Source organism: Scyliorhinus canicula, chromosome 12, assembly GCF_902713615.1.
Source record: "Scyliorhinus canicula chromosome 12, sScyCan1.1, whole genome shotgun sequence".
NCBI lineage: Eukaryota > Metazoa > Chordata > Chondrichthyes > Carcharhiniformes > Scyliorhinidae > Scyliorhinus > Scyliorhinus canicula.
In genome coordinates, this window is record NC_052157.1 from 60,473,326 (window position 1) to 60,488,853 (window position 15,528).

The following is a 15,528-nucleotide window of genomic DNA, read 5'->3' on the forward strand; positions in this document are numbered from 1 at the left end:
TTGACAACCGGCGGGCCCCACCCCCTGGTTACCGTTCAGAGGCGGCGGCAGTAAACGTTGTTACCATGGAGGTAGGGCCAGAATTGGGCGGAGATCCCGCTCTTTCTGCTAAACCCGGCTGCGGAGCCTCGCACAGGCGCCAATTTAACCTAGTCCTGACGGTCATTCATGAAAATAGGCTGGGAGAGCAGGAAGACCTCAATCATAGCTAATAAATCTCTCATATTTTATTCAAATCCAATTAATATCGAATCAGTATCTAATTAATTCCAATTAACATTTAAGTAATCATAATTAAATATTTCATTGATGTCAATTAATATTCGATTAATATCTAATCGCCAATTAATATACAATTAACATCTAATTAATATCTTAATCATATCCTATTAACACCCAATTAATATCTAATCAATATCCAATTAATCCCAATTAACATTTATGCAATCATAATTGCTTATTTCATTAACGTTCAATTAATATACAATTGATCCCCAATTAACACTTAAGGGATCTGTACCATTGAGAAGGTCTCCATCTCGATCTGGGACCAGTGACCTAGCAGAAAGGATTAATAGGGTAGTGATAAGGATTTCAAACTACTAAATGGTGGAGAGGGGGGACACCTCAGGGGAAGTCAATACAGTTCCAAAAACAAGCAGCAGGGCAGAAAGTTAAGTAGTCAGGACTTCAGGAACTGCAGGTAATGGCAAAATTACAAGAAGTATACTGGTTAAGCCAGAAAGAAAAATAATAAACAGGTGAATAAAGCATCAGTTCTGAGGGACAGCTTAGGGGTATAGCCCAAGTAAGTTCTATATACTAATGCCTGGAGTGTAAGGAATAAACTAGATGAGCTGCAGGTGCAAATTCAAATTGAAGATTATGGTGTTGTAGATGTTATGGGGACATAGTTGCAGGGTGGTCAGGACTGGGAACTAAATAGACCTGATTATAAAATTTACAGGAGGGACAGGGTAGGGTAGCCTTACTGGTTAGAAATACTATCATCTCAATGGTGAGGAAAGATATAATGAGGGGGAAGCATTTAGTGAAGACCGTATGAGTGGAACTGAGGAACAGAAAATTATCGGAAACTGTAATGGGTGTTGTGTATCGATCCCCTGGTAGCTGTTCTGAGGTGTTAGATTATATAGAAATTAGGCAATTATGTACCAAAGACAGAGTTAGTATTAATGGGGTATTTTAATTTACCCACAGGAGAGGCAGATAAGCACCTGTGAAATAGGTAGCGAATTTCTGGAATATGTCCAGGATAGTTTTCTGTAGCAATATGTTCCAGATGTAACAGGGGGACAGGTAACATTAGAATTTAGGTTGAGGGGGACGTCCGGTGGCGGTTATGAGGGAGTAAGTCGCGCATTTGGTGGCTCTCGCTCCGGTCAGATTTTAAGACCTTTTCCCCCGACTTTTTTGAACCTTTGAGCGCTGGAGTAAAAAACAATAGTACTCTAGACCTGAATCCATACAGAGTTGTATGGACTTAAGGAGCAGAAGGGAGCGAATACAGGCGAAGAAGGGGCTGAACAAAGATGGTGTGGAAGCTCAAGTGGGAGGAAAGATGGCCGATGAACGGACCACGGAACGGACGGTCCAGACAGCACTGGACAACATGCTGAAGGTCATCAAAGAGAGCTTCGCAGCACTGAAGCGGGATAATTTGGAACCGCTCCAGAAAGCGGTGGAGCGACTGGACCAGAGGCTGGACGCTCAGGATAAGAAGGTCCAGGCACTGGACAAGACAGTGGAAGAGCAGGCGGATTTCCAAACGGTAGCGGACGTGGAAATTAGTAAGTTGAAGGAGCAACAATCAAGGCTGATGGACAGGCTGGAGGACCTGGAAAACAGGTCGCCAGCAGAATCTGAGAATCATTGGGCTCCCGGAGGGGGCCGAGGGAGTGGATGCCACGACATATGTGGCAGACATGCTGCAGAAGCTGGTGGGGGATGATTTCTTTCCGTGTCCGTTGGAGCTGGACGGGGCACACAGGGTGCAGGCGAGGCAGCGGCGATGGTGGTCAGGTTCCATAGGTTCGTGAACAAGGAGCGGGTTCTACAGTGGGCCAAGAGCACGAAGAGCTGCTCATGGAACAACAGTGTCCTGCACATCTACCAGGATCTGAGCCAGGAGGTGGCGAGAAGGAGGGCAGCCTACAGACAAATTAAAGAGATCCTGTTTAAAAAGGTCAAGTTTGGGCTACTTTTCCCGGCGCAGCTTTGGGTCACATACCGGGAACAGCAACATTATTTTGACGACCCGGAGGAAGCGATGGACTTCTCTAAGGGGCATGGACTGGTGCCGAACTGAGGACCCATGGACTCAAGTTAGAGTGTATTAAGGGATGTTTGCATTTGTTCGCAGATTGCCCTTCGTGTTAGCGATGTCGTTCGGCATGCTCTTTTACTTAAACCTGGGGGTGTTCTTGTGTTTGTGTTTGCCTGTTTGAAAGTTTTAAAGTTAAAGCCAAAGTTATAGTTAAAGTTTAAGTTATTGGGTGCTGGGGGGCTGTTCGGGTTCTTTTTGCTATTTTTCTGGGAATGTTGGGAAGGGGGTGGGTGGTAGCGCCCACCTCATTACACAGTTTGAATTGCACTATTGTGGGGGCCCGCTTTGTTCTTTGTTTGTTTTCTCTCTGTTTCGGTCCCAGAGCGATTGCTTGAACAGGGCTGTTCTGGGGAGGTGGTGTTGATGGGCAGGGGGGAGGGGAATGGGGGGACAATAGGTGGGAGACATGGTGGCGCCGGAGTTGAGAGCCACCAGGCTAGCTGCTTTGAGCTAGTCAACGGGAGCGAGGTGGGGGGTGTGTATACAGCCAGTATGTGGCAGGGGTTAGGTTACAAGGGGTTGTTGCTGGGGGGGGGGGGAGGGGGGAAGATGATCTGCTGACGAGGGAGGGAACTGAACCAGGTAACAGGGAAGAGGTCAGGGGTGGGAGCTGCCAAGAGGCGGACCATGGGAGGCGCGGCACATGGGCAGGGGGTGGGCCAATGAAGGGGGATGGCTGATCGGCATGGGGGTGGGGGGGGAGGGGGGGGGGGTGGGGGCAGGGTGCCCTCCAACCAGGCTGATCACCTGGAATGTTAGAGGATTAAACGGGCCGGTCAAGAGGGCATGTGTGTTCGTGCACTTATGGGCTCTGAAGGCGGATGTAATGTTGCTGCATGAGACACATTTGAAAGTGGCGGACCAGATTAGATTACGGAAGGGCTGGGTTAGCCAGGTCTTCCATTCAGGGCTTGACGCTAAGACCAGAGGGGTCGCGATCATGATTAACAAACGGGTTAAATTTGAGGCAAACAGCACAGTTGCGGATGGGGGTGGTAGATTTCTCATGGTCCGGGGCAAACTTGAGGGGGTGAGGGTGTCCTAGTGAATGTTTACGCTCCAAACTGGGATGATGTAGATTTCATCAAAAGGCTACTGGGGAATATCTCTGACTTGGATTCGCACAAGTTGATTATGGGTGGGGACTTTAATACAGTCCTCGATCCAGACCTGGACCGGTCGTGCTCCAGAACGGACAGGGTCCCGGCAATGGCAAGGGAACTGAGAGGGTTCATGGAACAAATGTCGGGGGTAGACCCCTGGAGAATCAGCCGGCCGACGGGGAATGAGTTCTCGTTCTATTCACATGTTCACAAGGTTCTCGTATTGACTTCTTTATTATGAGTACAGACTTTTTGGAGTGGGTGAAGGATACAGAATACTTGGCAATCACTATTTCGGACCATGCTCCACATTGGGTCGATGTGCAGGTCTGCAAAGAAAGTTACCAGCGCCCACAATGGAGGTCAGAGGTGGGATTGTTGGCAGATGAGGGTGTGTGTGTGAGAGAGTGGGGAAATGCATACAGGACTACCTGCAGGTCAATGATACAGAGGAAGTCTCAGCAGCGGTGCTCTGGGAGGTGCTGGAGGCGGTGGTGAGAGGGGAACTGATCTCAATCCAAGCCCATCGGGACAGACGGATAGGGCGGTGATGGACAGACTGGTGCAGGAGATGATACGGACAGATAGGGAATATGCGGAGTCCCCGAGGGCAGAGGTACTTCGGGAATGACGGAGACTGCAGGTGGAGCTGGGGGCGCTATCCACTGGGAAGGCCGTAGAGCAGCTCAGAAAGGCCAGGGGCGCGGTGTATGAGTATGGGGAGAAAGCCAGCAGAATGCTTGCACAGCAACTTAAGAAGAGGGAGGCGGCCAGCGAAATAGGGACGGTAGTGGACGGGGCAGGGAACCGGGTTGGAGACCCGGCAGGGTTGAACGGGGAATTCAGGGACTTCTACAGTAAGCTGTATACCTCGGAACCCCCCACGGGACCTGAGTGGATGAGGCACTTCTTAGATGGGCTGACCTTCCCAAAGGTGGGCAGGGGGATGGTAGAGGGGCTGGGGGCCCTGATTAGAGCTGAAGAAATAATGGGGGGCCTGAAGGCCATGCGGCCGGGTAAAGCCCTGGGGCCGGACGGGTATCAGTGGAGTTCTACCAAAAATTCTTGGGGATAGTGGGGCCGGTTCTGGTTAGGGTGTTTAACGAGGCGAGGGGCAATGGGGTGCTACCCCCGACGATGTCGCAAGCCACCATCTCGCTGATATTAAAACGGGATAAAGATCCGGAAGCTTGTGGGTTCTATAGGCCAATCTTCCTGATTAATGTGGATGCTAAACTGCTGGCCAAGATCCTGGCATCCGGAATCGAAGACTGCGTACCGGACATGATTGTGCAGGACCAAACGGAGTTTGTTAAGGGCAGGCAGCTGGTAGCCAATCTAAGAAGGCTACTCAATGTGATTATGATGCCCCCGGAGGGCAGAGAGGTGGAGGTAGTGGTGGCAATGGATGCCGAAAAGGCTTTTGACCGGGTGGATTGGGACTATTTATGGGAGGTGCTGGGACGGTTTGGGTTTGGAGAAGGCTTTGTGGACTGGGTTATGGACTTTGTATGACTGCTATATCAGGCCCCGGAAGTTAGTGTAAGGACGAACAGTACGACATCTGAGTATTTTAGACTACACCGCGGGACAAGACAGGGATGCCCCTTCTCTCCACTGCTGTTTGCGTTGGCCATAGAACCGCTGGCAATTGCTCTGAGAGCGGCAAGGGGATGGAAGGGAATGGTTGGGGGGGGGGGGGGGGTAGAACACAAGGTCTCGCTCTAAGCGGATGACCTGCTTTTGTATGTGTCGGATCCAGCGGCAGGGATGGACAGGATTATGGAAATCCTAGGGGAATTTGTCCGGTTTTCGGGCTACAAATTGAACATGGCAAAAAGCGAGATGTTTGTGGTGCAGGCAAGAGGTCAGGAGAATAGGCTGAGGGAGCTACCGTTTAGGCTGGTTGGGGAAAGTTTTAGGTATTTAGGGATACAAGTGGGCGCGTGATTGGGGAAAGATGCATAAGTTGAACTTGTCTAGGCTGGTGGAGCAAATGAGGAGCGAGTTTCGGAGGTGGGATGCGCTACTGCTGTCACTAGCGGGGAGAGTGCAGACGATGAAGATGACGATCCTCCCGAGATTCCTGTTTATTTTTCAGTGTCTCCCTATTTTCATTCCGCGGTCCATCTTTAAAAGAATCAATAAAATTATCCTGGGATTTGTTTGGGCGGGGTAAAGAGGGGGATGCTGGAACGGAACCGTAGCGAGGGGGGACTGGCGTTGCCGAACCTCAGCAACTACGGCTGTCGGACATGGCGAAGCTTTCTTGGCTTGGAAAAAAAATCAAGTTCGCCTTACGAGGATCACTATCGGGGTTCGCCCGGAGATGGCAACCATTCATCGACTTCTTCACGGGGAACTAATCGTCAGCGGGGGTATGGGGGGGGGGGGGGGGGGAGAGGGTAAAATAGCGTAGAGTAGGGGGTCTATTTGTGAGAGATGAACTGTTAGTTGCACTATGTTTTTTGTAATTGGTATCTGCACACTAATGTATATTGTTACTGTTTACAATGCCAAAAAATACCTCAATAAAATTGTCTGTTTAAAAAAAAAGGAATTTAGGTTGAGTAGCAGGCGACAGAGAATGGGGATAATGGGTAAGGACTCTAATTGGCAGGACGTAACTAGTGGTGTACAGGGATCTGTGTTGGGGCCTCAATTATTCATTATTGACTTGGATGATGGCAAAGCTGCATCCAAATTTGCTGATAATACAAAGTTAGATGTCGTTGAAGACAATCTAGATGATAGCATAAATTTGCAGGGAGATATTGACAGACGGTGAATGAACAAAATTGTGGCTGATGCAATTCAGCTGCAGCTATACACAACCCTGGTTAGACGCCATCTGGAGTGCTGTGAGCAGTTTGAACACCACACCTTAGAAAGGATATTTTGGCCTTGGAGGGAGTGCAGCATAGATTTACAAGAATGATACCTGGATTACGATTAGGACAGCACAGTGGTTAACACAGTTAGCACAGTTGCTTCACAGCGCCTGGCTTCCAGGTTTGATTCCCATCTTGGGTCACTGTCTGTGCGGAGTCTGCACATTTTCCCCATGTCTGCGTGGGTTTCCTCTGGGTGCTCCAGTATCCTCCCAGTCCAAAACTGTACAGGTTAGGTAGATTGACTCAATTGCTCTTAGTGTCCAAAAAGGTTAGGTGGAGTTACGGGGATAGTGTGGAGGTGTCGGTGTTACGTTGGGTGCTCTTTACAAGGGCTGGAGCAGATTCGATACGCCAAATGGCCTCTTTCTGCACTGTAAATTCTATGGATTCTATGTTATATTGCAGGGAATATGTTATGAGGAGGCATTGCACAAATTAGGGCTGTTTGCGCTCAAACTTCGAAGGTTTCTTTTTCTTTCTTTAAAAAAAAATTTAGATTACCCAATTATTTTTTCCAATTAAGGGGCAATTTAGTCTGGCCAATTCACCTACTCTGCACATTTTTGGGTTGTGGGGGCGAAACCCACACAGACACGGGGAGAATGTGCAAACTCCACACGGACAGTGAACCAGAGCCGGGATCAAACCTGGGACCTCAGCGCCGTGAGGCAGCTGTGCTAACCACTAGGCCACCGTGCTGCCCCAAACTTTGAAGGTTAAGGGGTTGCCATAATAGACACCAGTATATCATGGTGCAGACACATACTGATGGACATACACTAGGACCAATCAACATGCACAAACACCGCAGCCAATCACCAGCTAGAACACACACACTATAAAGGCAGAGGGCATCACTTTTCCCGCTCATTCTGGATGCTGCCTCTCAGAAGCACAAGAGCTCATCAAGTACAGTACAGACTCTCACCACGTGCTGAGAGATTCAACTGGTTCAGACAGGCACAGGTCTCTAGTTAAACTAGCATCGTCTAAACCCACAGTTATAATATGTCTATTATTTTATAAGAGTTAATAAAATAGTATTGAACCTTCTTCAGTGTTGGTGGCATATGTCTGCTTCACAAGTCCACAGTGCCCAACACTTCAGGGGTGATCTGATCGAAATATTCAATATATTTACAAGGGAAGACAGAGTAGATAAAGATAAATATTTCCACTGGTTGGAGATTCTAAAACTAGGGGGCATAGTCTAAAAGTTAGCTTTAGACCGTTCAGGAGAGATGTTCGGAAGCAATTCTTCACTCAAAGGGTGGTAGAGGTTTGGAACTCTCTCCCAGAAACAGCAGTTGAAGCTGGAACAGTTTTAAACCTCAGATGGATAGATTTTTGTTAAGCAAAGATATTAAGGGATGTGGGCCGAAGGCAGCTAAATAGAGTTAGTCCACAGATTAGTGATGATCTCATTAAATGGCGGGACAGGCTCCAAGGGGCTGAATGGCCTACTCCTGTTCCTATTTAATACTTAATTAAATATGTTATTAATACCAAATTAATATCTAATCTCAAATTCACCTCTAATTGACATCTAATTAATCTCCATAACACCTAATTAATGTTTTATTAACATTCAATTAATATCAATTCAATACACAATTAATCTCCAATTAACACTTAAGTAATCCCTAATTAAATATTTTATTGATGTCCAATTAATATCAATTTAATATACAATTGACTAAGCCCAAATAGGGCAGCTCGGCGGCGCAGTGGGTTAGCACTGTGGCCTCACGGCGCCGAGGTCCCAGGTTCGATCCCGGCTCTGGGTCACTGTCCATGTGGAGTTTGCACATTCTCCCCATGTTTGCGTGGGTTTCGCCCCCACGACCCAAAAATGTGCAACCTAGGTGGATTGGCCAGGCTAAATTGCCCCTTAATTGGAAAAAACTAATTGGGTACTCTAAAATTTTTTTAAAAACTAAGCCCGAATGAAAAAGATTTTATTAATGTCTAATTAATACCAAATTAATATCTAGTCTTCAATTACTAACCCATTAACAGCTGACTGATATTTAATTAGTCACCTATTAACATATAATTAACCCTTAATTAAAATATTATTGATATATAATGAATATCCAATTAATCCCCAATTAACATGCAATTTATCCCTAATTAAATCATTGCTGTCCAATTAATATCTAATCTCCAATCAACATTACATTATTGTTTATTATCGTCTAATTAATCTCCAATTAATGTATATTTGAACCCCTAATCATATTTTATTAATTTCCAATTAAATTCTAATTAATATTAATTAGTCTCTACTTCATCTTATTATCTAATTAACACCTAATTATTTGTAATTACTCCTAATTCATGATTAATTTTAAATTAATCTCTAATTGTTATCAAATTAACCCCTCTTATCTATGTAATTAATGCATATAAATAATCTCACTTACTATCTAATTATGGAACTACTCATCAATTAGTTACATAATATCTATTTTGAGTCAAGTTATCTAATTAATGCAATATTAATATCTAATTATGTGCTTATTAAGGTGTAATGAGTCTCTAATTGATGACTAATTTTATCCAATTAATATTTGAGAATAACCTAATATTAATCTCTAGTTATTATCTAATATCTAAATAATCTTACATTCATATCTAACTAACTCCAATTAATATCTAATTAAGAATATCAAATTTTATCTAGTTAATGTGTAATGTGCAGCTTGCCATTGATATCTTCTCATAGGCCATGGGCTCAATGATGGGGATGAGGTGCGGGAAGGTTCACGTCTCATTGATCCAAATCCAACATAAGACCAGCAGCGTCTGAAGAGACACCCATATTTGACTCCCAAGGATTGTGGGTATGAGTCCGGTTATGCAGCACCCCCGAGTGAAATTAATATTGATTATGTGCTCAATGAGTCCCATAAGCGGCTACTCAAAGCCAAATTCAACCCAGTTAAAAGTACCCCCACCAGCAGAGACTCCAGTATCAGCCCAGGTACCGGAATCACCCCTCCGGAGGCACATAGCGGGTTGTGATATGGAGCACACTGTCTGAAAGGGTAGAGAATCTGGTTTACTAATGTTCTTCAGGGAAGGAAATCTGCTGCCTGGCCTACATGTGACTCCTGACCGGACACAGCAGTGTGGTTGACTCTTAACTGCCCCTTTGAAATGGCCACACGAGACGCTGAGTTCAAGGGGTGATGAGGGATGGGGAGCAAATGCTGGCCCAGCCAGTGATGCTCAAGTTCCATCAAAGAATGAGGAAAAAACAGACGTAGCAGGAACTTTCAAAAGGGGGAAATGGATAAATATTTGAAGGGGTTTTTTTAGGACTCTGGAGGAAAGAGCAGGATAGGGCAGGCGTTGGTGGGAGGCGGGGGGACACATTGGATAAATTCCCAAAGAGCTAGCGCAGGCAGGAAGAGCTGAGTGGCCTCTCCCTGGGCTGCTCGATTCTGTGACCAAAGGCAGGGGTTGAGGAAAACCCCAGTGATTGGCAACGATAGGGCCAATGTCACACTGCCTGTTTGAATGTCGGGAACGTCCTAATCACATTGCTGCTGCTGGATGACAGCTATGCGATCGCGCATTACATTATAACGAGTTAAAAAAAGTAATTAATTGGCGACAAAGTACTTTGGAGGATCCGGCGGGTGCAGTGTGTCTCTCGATGTTTTCATCTCTTTCAAACATTCTTCTTTGTTTATCTCTCTCAGGAAATGATGATGTTCTTCTACGATACCTTTATCTCATTCAAAAACACCATCATATACTACTTCAGGAAAGGGGAGGAGTCGTGCCCCCAACGCGCACGGAAGAGCAGCCTTCGGAAAAGCCAGCCACCACCCTTGAAACGTTACATCAACGTTGCAGTAACCGGGCCAGTTGATTCTGGCAAGTCTACCCTGGTGAATGCCATGCGGGGGGTTGAGGACGAGGATGAGGCCCGTGTGGATTCTCCGGGGGACAGCTCCAAGGCCTTGCCCCGCTCCTACCTCTATCCGGCCAACCCCCGAGTCCTGCTGTGGGATCTGCCCGGGATTGAGACGTATGAGATGAAGCAGCACGCGTACCTCGAGAAGGTGGACCTGCGCTCCTACGATTTCTTCATCCTGACCACCAGCTCCCGGATGGAGGAGGAGGTCCTCTACCTGGCCAAGGAGATCCTCAGGATGGACAAGAGCTTCTACTTTGTGCGGACCAAGATCGACATCTACATGCGCAGCACAAAGCAGCCAAACTTCACCCAGGGAGATCTGCTCCGCGAGATCCGCAAGTACTTCTCCAAGAAACTCCAGTCCATCGGCGTCAACATTCCCCGAATTTTCCTACTTTCAGCCCAACAGGTGGACAAGTATGACTTTGAGGATTTCATTGAGACGTTCAATAGCCAGTTCTGATGGAGAGGAGAGAGAGAGACAACCACGACAAAAGGAAATGCTCAACGCCACCAATTCCGGTCTTCTTGATTATGTCCGTTAGCTGAGAGTGAGTGACTGCACATGGAGACCAGAACATTTCCACGTTCATTGTACCTGTTCTCATAGCAGTCCTTGCAAACAACTTCATTGGGTTAAACGTTTTGAGCAAAGCTCCTCTCAGGAGGCTGTTCTTGGAGCAATGAACAGATGATTTAGAATGGCTGCCCAATTCTGACGCTGCAAGTTGGGTCCACAAGACCAAACGAAAGATACGAGCCTCAGATTTGAGTTCAAATCTCAGTGTCAATACTGAGGGGGCACTGCACTGTAAGAGGTTCAGTACTGAGGGAGTGCTGCACTGTCAGAGGGTCAGTACTGAGGGGGATGGGACAATTGGGCGCGGCCGTTTTGGCACGGCCGTTTGGACGCAGCCGTTTGGGCGCCATGGGACAATTGGGCGCAGCCAATTTGGCGCGGCCGTTTGGGCGCAGACGACAGAAATTCTTTTAGTTTTTGTGGCTAGTAACTTGTTGCAAATTGTTGCAAGTAAATTTAAAAACCTTAAATTAGTTCATTTAGTTTAGTTCATTTGGTGATTATGAGCAAGGCTCCTCAAGTACTCAAATTTTCAAATTTAAGAACACTTTCATGTATTCTTTTATCTTTATTGTAAATTAAAAACCTTAAATTAGTTCATTTAGTTAAAAACCTTAAATTAGTTCATTTAGTTAAAAACTAAAGTTAAAAAACCTTTAGTTTAGTTCATTTGGTAATTATGAGCAAGGCTCCTCAAGTACTCGATAGCATCCATGTTTTCAAATTTAAGAACAGTTTCATGTATTCTTTTATCTGCATCTCTATACTTTTTTAGTTTTTGTGGCGGTTCATGGCCGGCTAGTAACCTTTCATAATATGCATCTCTACCTTTCTGTACTTTACGCAGGCCATCAATTAGTTTCCATATGGTGGGATGATGCATGCCAAGTTCATATTTCAATCGACGGTGGGCTGCCTCCGCATTATTGTTTGTGCGGTCTTCCCCGTTTAATGTTCTCTGATAAAGGTTCCAAATCTCAGGGCGAAATAAAGGTGTTCGTCTACCATTTCCTCGTCTGTTCAGACGACCAACATATGTATCTTCAAACCAGTTGAGTAAATCTTGAAGTTCTTGCGGCAGTTGGGTCGCTAAAGCATCCAGATATTCATCGATTTTGTTCAAAGGTACAAAGGCAATGGCAATAATCATTTTAGCTTTTAACGCGAAATCTGGATCAGTGTTATACAAACTACGGAACCCCATACTAGCTAGATGTTTTTGCATATTTTGAGCTAAATGAAAAAAACATCCTTTTATTTGAACATCAGTGAATATGTCTTTCATAGCACTGTGCGCAGCTTGTTCATAATCACAGACGATTGAACTGGGTTTCAAGTTGGGTTCGATTTCTTTCAATAATGCGAACATTCTCGTCTATGTGGTGGGTTGCTTGTTGGGGAAAAGAGCATAAACCGTAGGAGTAACCCCTCCGTGTTTTTTTACCATAATTACATATCTGAGATATATGTTTGCAGCTTTAGTATGGAGACGTGCTTTGCACCGGTTTTTTTGCTCACAACGCCAAAATTTCACTTCGCTGTCACCTTTGCCTGTTTTGTCAAAGACGTAAAGGAATCCGTTATGAACAAATTTTTCTTTACCACGTTTCGTTGATACTGCCTCAGCCATCATATGGGTATGCGAATTGGTTTAGTTACAAAATATATAAAAAGATGGTGATAGAACGCACCAGCACGCAACTCAACGCACCCGCACCAGCAGCCAACTCAACTGAGGCTAATTCACAAATAAAGAAATGTTATTTTGGCGCCAAAACGTCCGGCGCCAAAACAGCCGGCGCCAAAACGGTTGGCGCCAAAACAGCCGGCGCCAAAACGGTTGGCGCCAAAACGGCCGCGCCCAAATGGCTGCGCCAAAACGTACCTATCCCGTACTGAGGGAGTGCTGCACTGTCAGAGGGTCAGCACTGAGGGAGTGCTGCACTGTCAGAGGGTCAGTACTGAGGGAGTGCTGCACTGTCAGAGGGTCAGTACTGAGGGAGTGCTGCACTGTCAGAGGGTCAATACTGAGGGGGCACTGCACTGTAAGAGGTTCAGTACTGAGGGAGTGCTGCACTGTCAGAGGGTCAGTACTGAGGGAGTGCTGCACTGTCAGAGGGTCAGTACTGAGGGAGTGCTGCACTGTCAGAGGGTCAATACTGAGGGGGCACTGCACTGTCAGAGGGTCAGTACTGAGGGAGTGCTGCACTGTCAGAGGGTCAGTACTGAGGGAGTGCTGCACTGTCAGAGGGTCAGTACTGAGGGAGTGCTGCACTGTCAGAGGGTCAATACTGAGGGAGTGCTGCATTGTCAGAGGGTCAGTACTGAGGGAATGCTACACTGTCAGAGGGTCAATGTCGATGGAGAGCTGCACTGTCAGAGGATCAGTACTGAGGGAGTGCTGCACTGACAGAGGGTCAGTACTGAGGCAGTGCCACACTGTCAGAGCACTGTTCTGAGGGAGTGCTGCACTGTCGAAGGGTCAGTACTGTGGGAGTGCTGCACTGTCGTAGGGTCCGTACTGAGGGAATCTTGCACTGTCGAAGGGTTAGTAATGTGGGGGTGCTGCACTGTCGGAGGATCCGTACTGAGGGAGTGCTGCACTGTCAGAGGGTCAATACTGAGGGAGTGCTGCACTGTCAGAGGGTCAATACTGAGGGAGTGCTGCACTGTCAGAGGGTCAATATAGATGGAGAACTGCACTGTCAGAGGGTCAGTACTGAGGGAGTGCTGCACTGTCAGAGGGTCAGTACTGAGGGAGTGCTGCACTGTCAGAGGGTCAGTACTGAGGGAGTGCTGCACTGTCAGAGGGTCAATACTGAGGGGGCACTGCACTGTAAGAGGTTCAGTACTGAGGGAGTGCTGCACTGTCAGAGGGTCAGTACTGAGGGAGTGCTGCACTGTCAGAGTCAGTACTGAGGGAGTGCTGCACTGTCAGAGGGTCAATACTGAGGGGGCACTGCACTGTCAGAGGGTCAGTACTGAGGGAGTGCTGCACTGTCAGAGGGTCAGTACTGAGGGAGTGCTGCACTGTCAGAGGGTCAGTACTGAGGGAGTGCTGAACTGTCAGAGGGTCAATACTGAGGGAGTGCTGCATTGTCAGAGGGTCAGTACTGAGGGAATGCTACACTGTCAGAGGGTCAATGTCGATGGAGAGCTGCACTGTCAGAGGATCAGTACTGAGGGAGTGCTGCACTGACAGAGGGTCAGTACTGAGGCAGTGCCACACTGTCAGAGCACTGTTCTGAGGGAGTGCTGCACTGTCGAAGGGTCAGTACTGTGGGAGTGCTGCACTGTCGTAGGGTCCGTACTGAGGGAATCTTGCACTGTCGAAGGGTTAGTAATGTGGGGGTGCTGCACTGTCGGAGGATCCGTACTGAGGGAGTGCTGCACTGTCAGAGGGTCAATACTGAGGGAGTGCTGCACTGTCAGAGGGTCAATACTGAGGGAGTGCTGCACTGTCAGAGGGTCAATATAGATGGAGAACTGCACTGTCAGAGGGTCAGTACTGAGGGAGTGCTGCACTGTCAGAGGGTCAGTACTGAGGGAGTGCTGCACTGTCAGAGCGTCAGTACTGAGGGAGTGCTGCACTGTCAGAGCGTCAGTACTGAGAGAGTGCTGCACTGTCAGAGGGTCAGTACTGAGGGAGTGCTGCACTGTCAGAGGGTCAGTACTGAGAGAGTGCTGCACTGTCAGAGGGTCAGTACTGAGGGAGTGCTGCACTGTCAGAGGGTCAGTACTGAGGGAGTGCTGCACTGTAAGAGGGTCAATACTGAGGGGGCACTGCACTGTAAGAGGTTCAGTGCTGAGGGAGTGCTGCACTGTCAGAGGGTCAGTACTGAGGGAGTGCTGCACTGTCAGAGGGTCAGTACTGAGGGAGCGCTGCACTGTCAGAGGGTCAGTACTGAGGGAGTGCTGCACTGTCAGAGGGTCAGTACTGATGGAGTGCTGCACTGTCAGAGGGTCAGTACTGAGGGAGTGCTGCACTGTAAGAGGGTCAATACTGAGGGGGCACTGCACTGTAAGAGGTTCAGTACTGAGGGAGTGCTGCACTGTCAGAGGGTCAGTACTGAGGGAGTGCTGCAATGTCAGAGAGTCAGTGCTGAGGGAGTGATGTGCTGTTGGTGGGTCAGTACTGAAGGAGTGCTGCACTGTCAGAGGATCAGTACTGAGGGAGTGCTGCACTGTCAGAGGGTCAGTACTGAGGGAGTGCTGCACTGTAAGAGGTTCAGTACTGAGGGAGTGCTGCACTGTCAGAGGGTCAATACTGAGGGGGCACTGCACTGTAAGAGGTTCAGTACTGAGGGAGTGCTGCACTGTCAGAGGGTCAGTACAGAGGGAGTGCTGCACTGTCAGAGGGTCAGTACTGAGGGAATGCGGCACTGTCAGAGGGTCAGTACTGAGGGAGTGCTGCAATGTCAGAGAGTCAGTGCTGAGGGAGTGCTGTGCTGTTGGTGGGTCAGTACTGAAGGAGTGCTGCACTGTCAGAGGATCAGTACTGAGGGAGTGCTGCACTGTCAGAGGATCAGTACTGAGGGAGTGCTGCATTGTTGGAGGGTCAGTGCTGAGGGGGCGCAGCACTTTATAAGGGTCAGTACTGAGGGAGTGCTGCACTGTCGGGGGTCAGTACTGAGGGAGTGCTGCACTGTCAGAGGGTCAGTACTGAGGGAGTG

At 47.7% G+C, this 15,528-nt stretch overlaps 1 protein-coding gene across 2 annotated transcripts; it reads left to right on the forward strand.

The window, feature by feature from the left end:
* Positions 1-11,741, forward strand: LOC119975243 (interferon-inducible GTPase 5-like). Of its 2 annotated transcripts, XR_005462690.1 has the most exons (3): positions 1-71; positions 10,055-10,826; positions 11,703-11,741. XR_005462690.1 is itself a non-coding variant. In XM_038814918.1 (2 exons), exons 1-2 carry the CDS (start codon positions 66-68, stop codon positions 10,736-10,738), a joined length of 690 nt encoding a protein of 229 aa, XP_038670846.1. In that variant the 5' UTR covers positions 1-65; the 3' UTR covers positions 10,739-11,201. The 2 variants fall into 2 exon arrangements, 1 of the variants encoding a protein (XP_038670846.1); XM_038814918.1 differs by lacking the exon at positions 11,703-11,741 and having other exon boundaries at positions 10,055-11,201.
* The last annotated feature ends 3,787 nt before the right edge of the window (positions 11,742-15,528 follow it).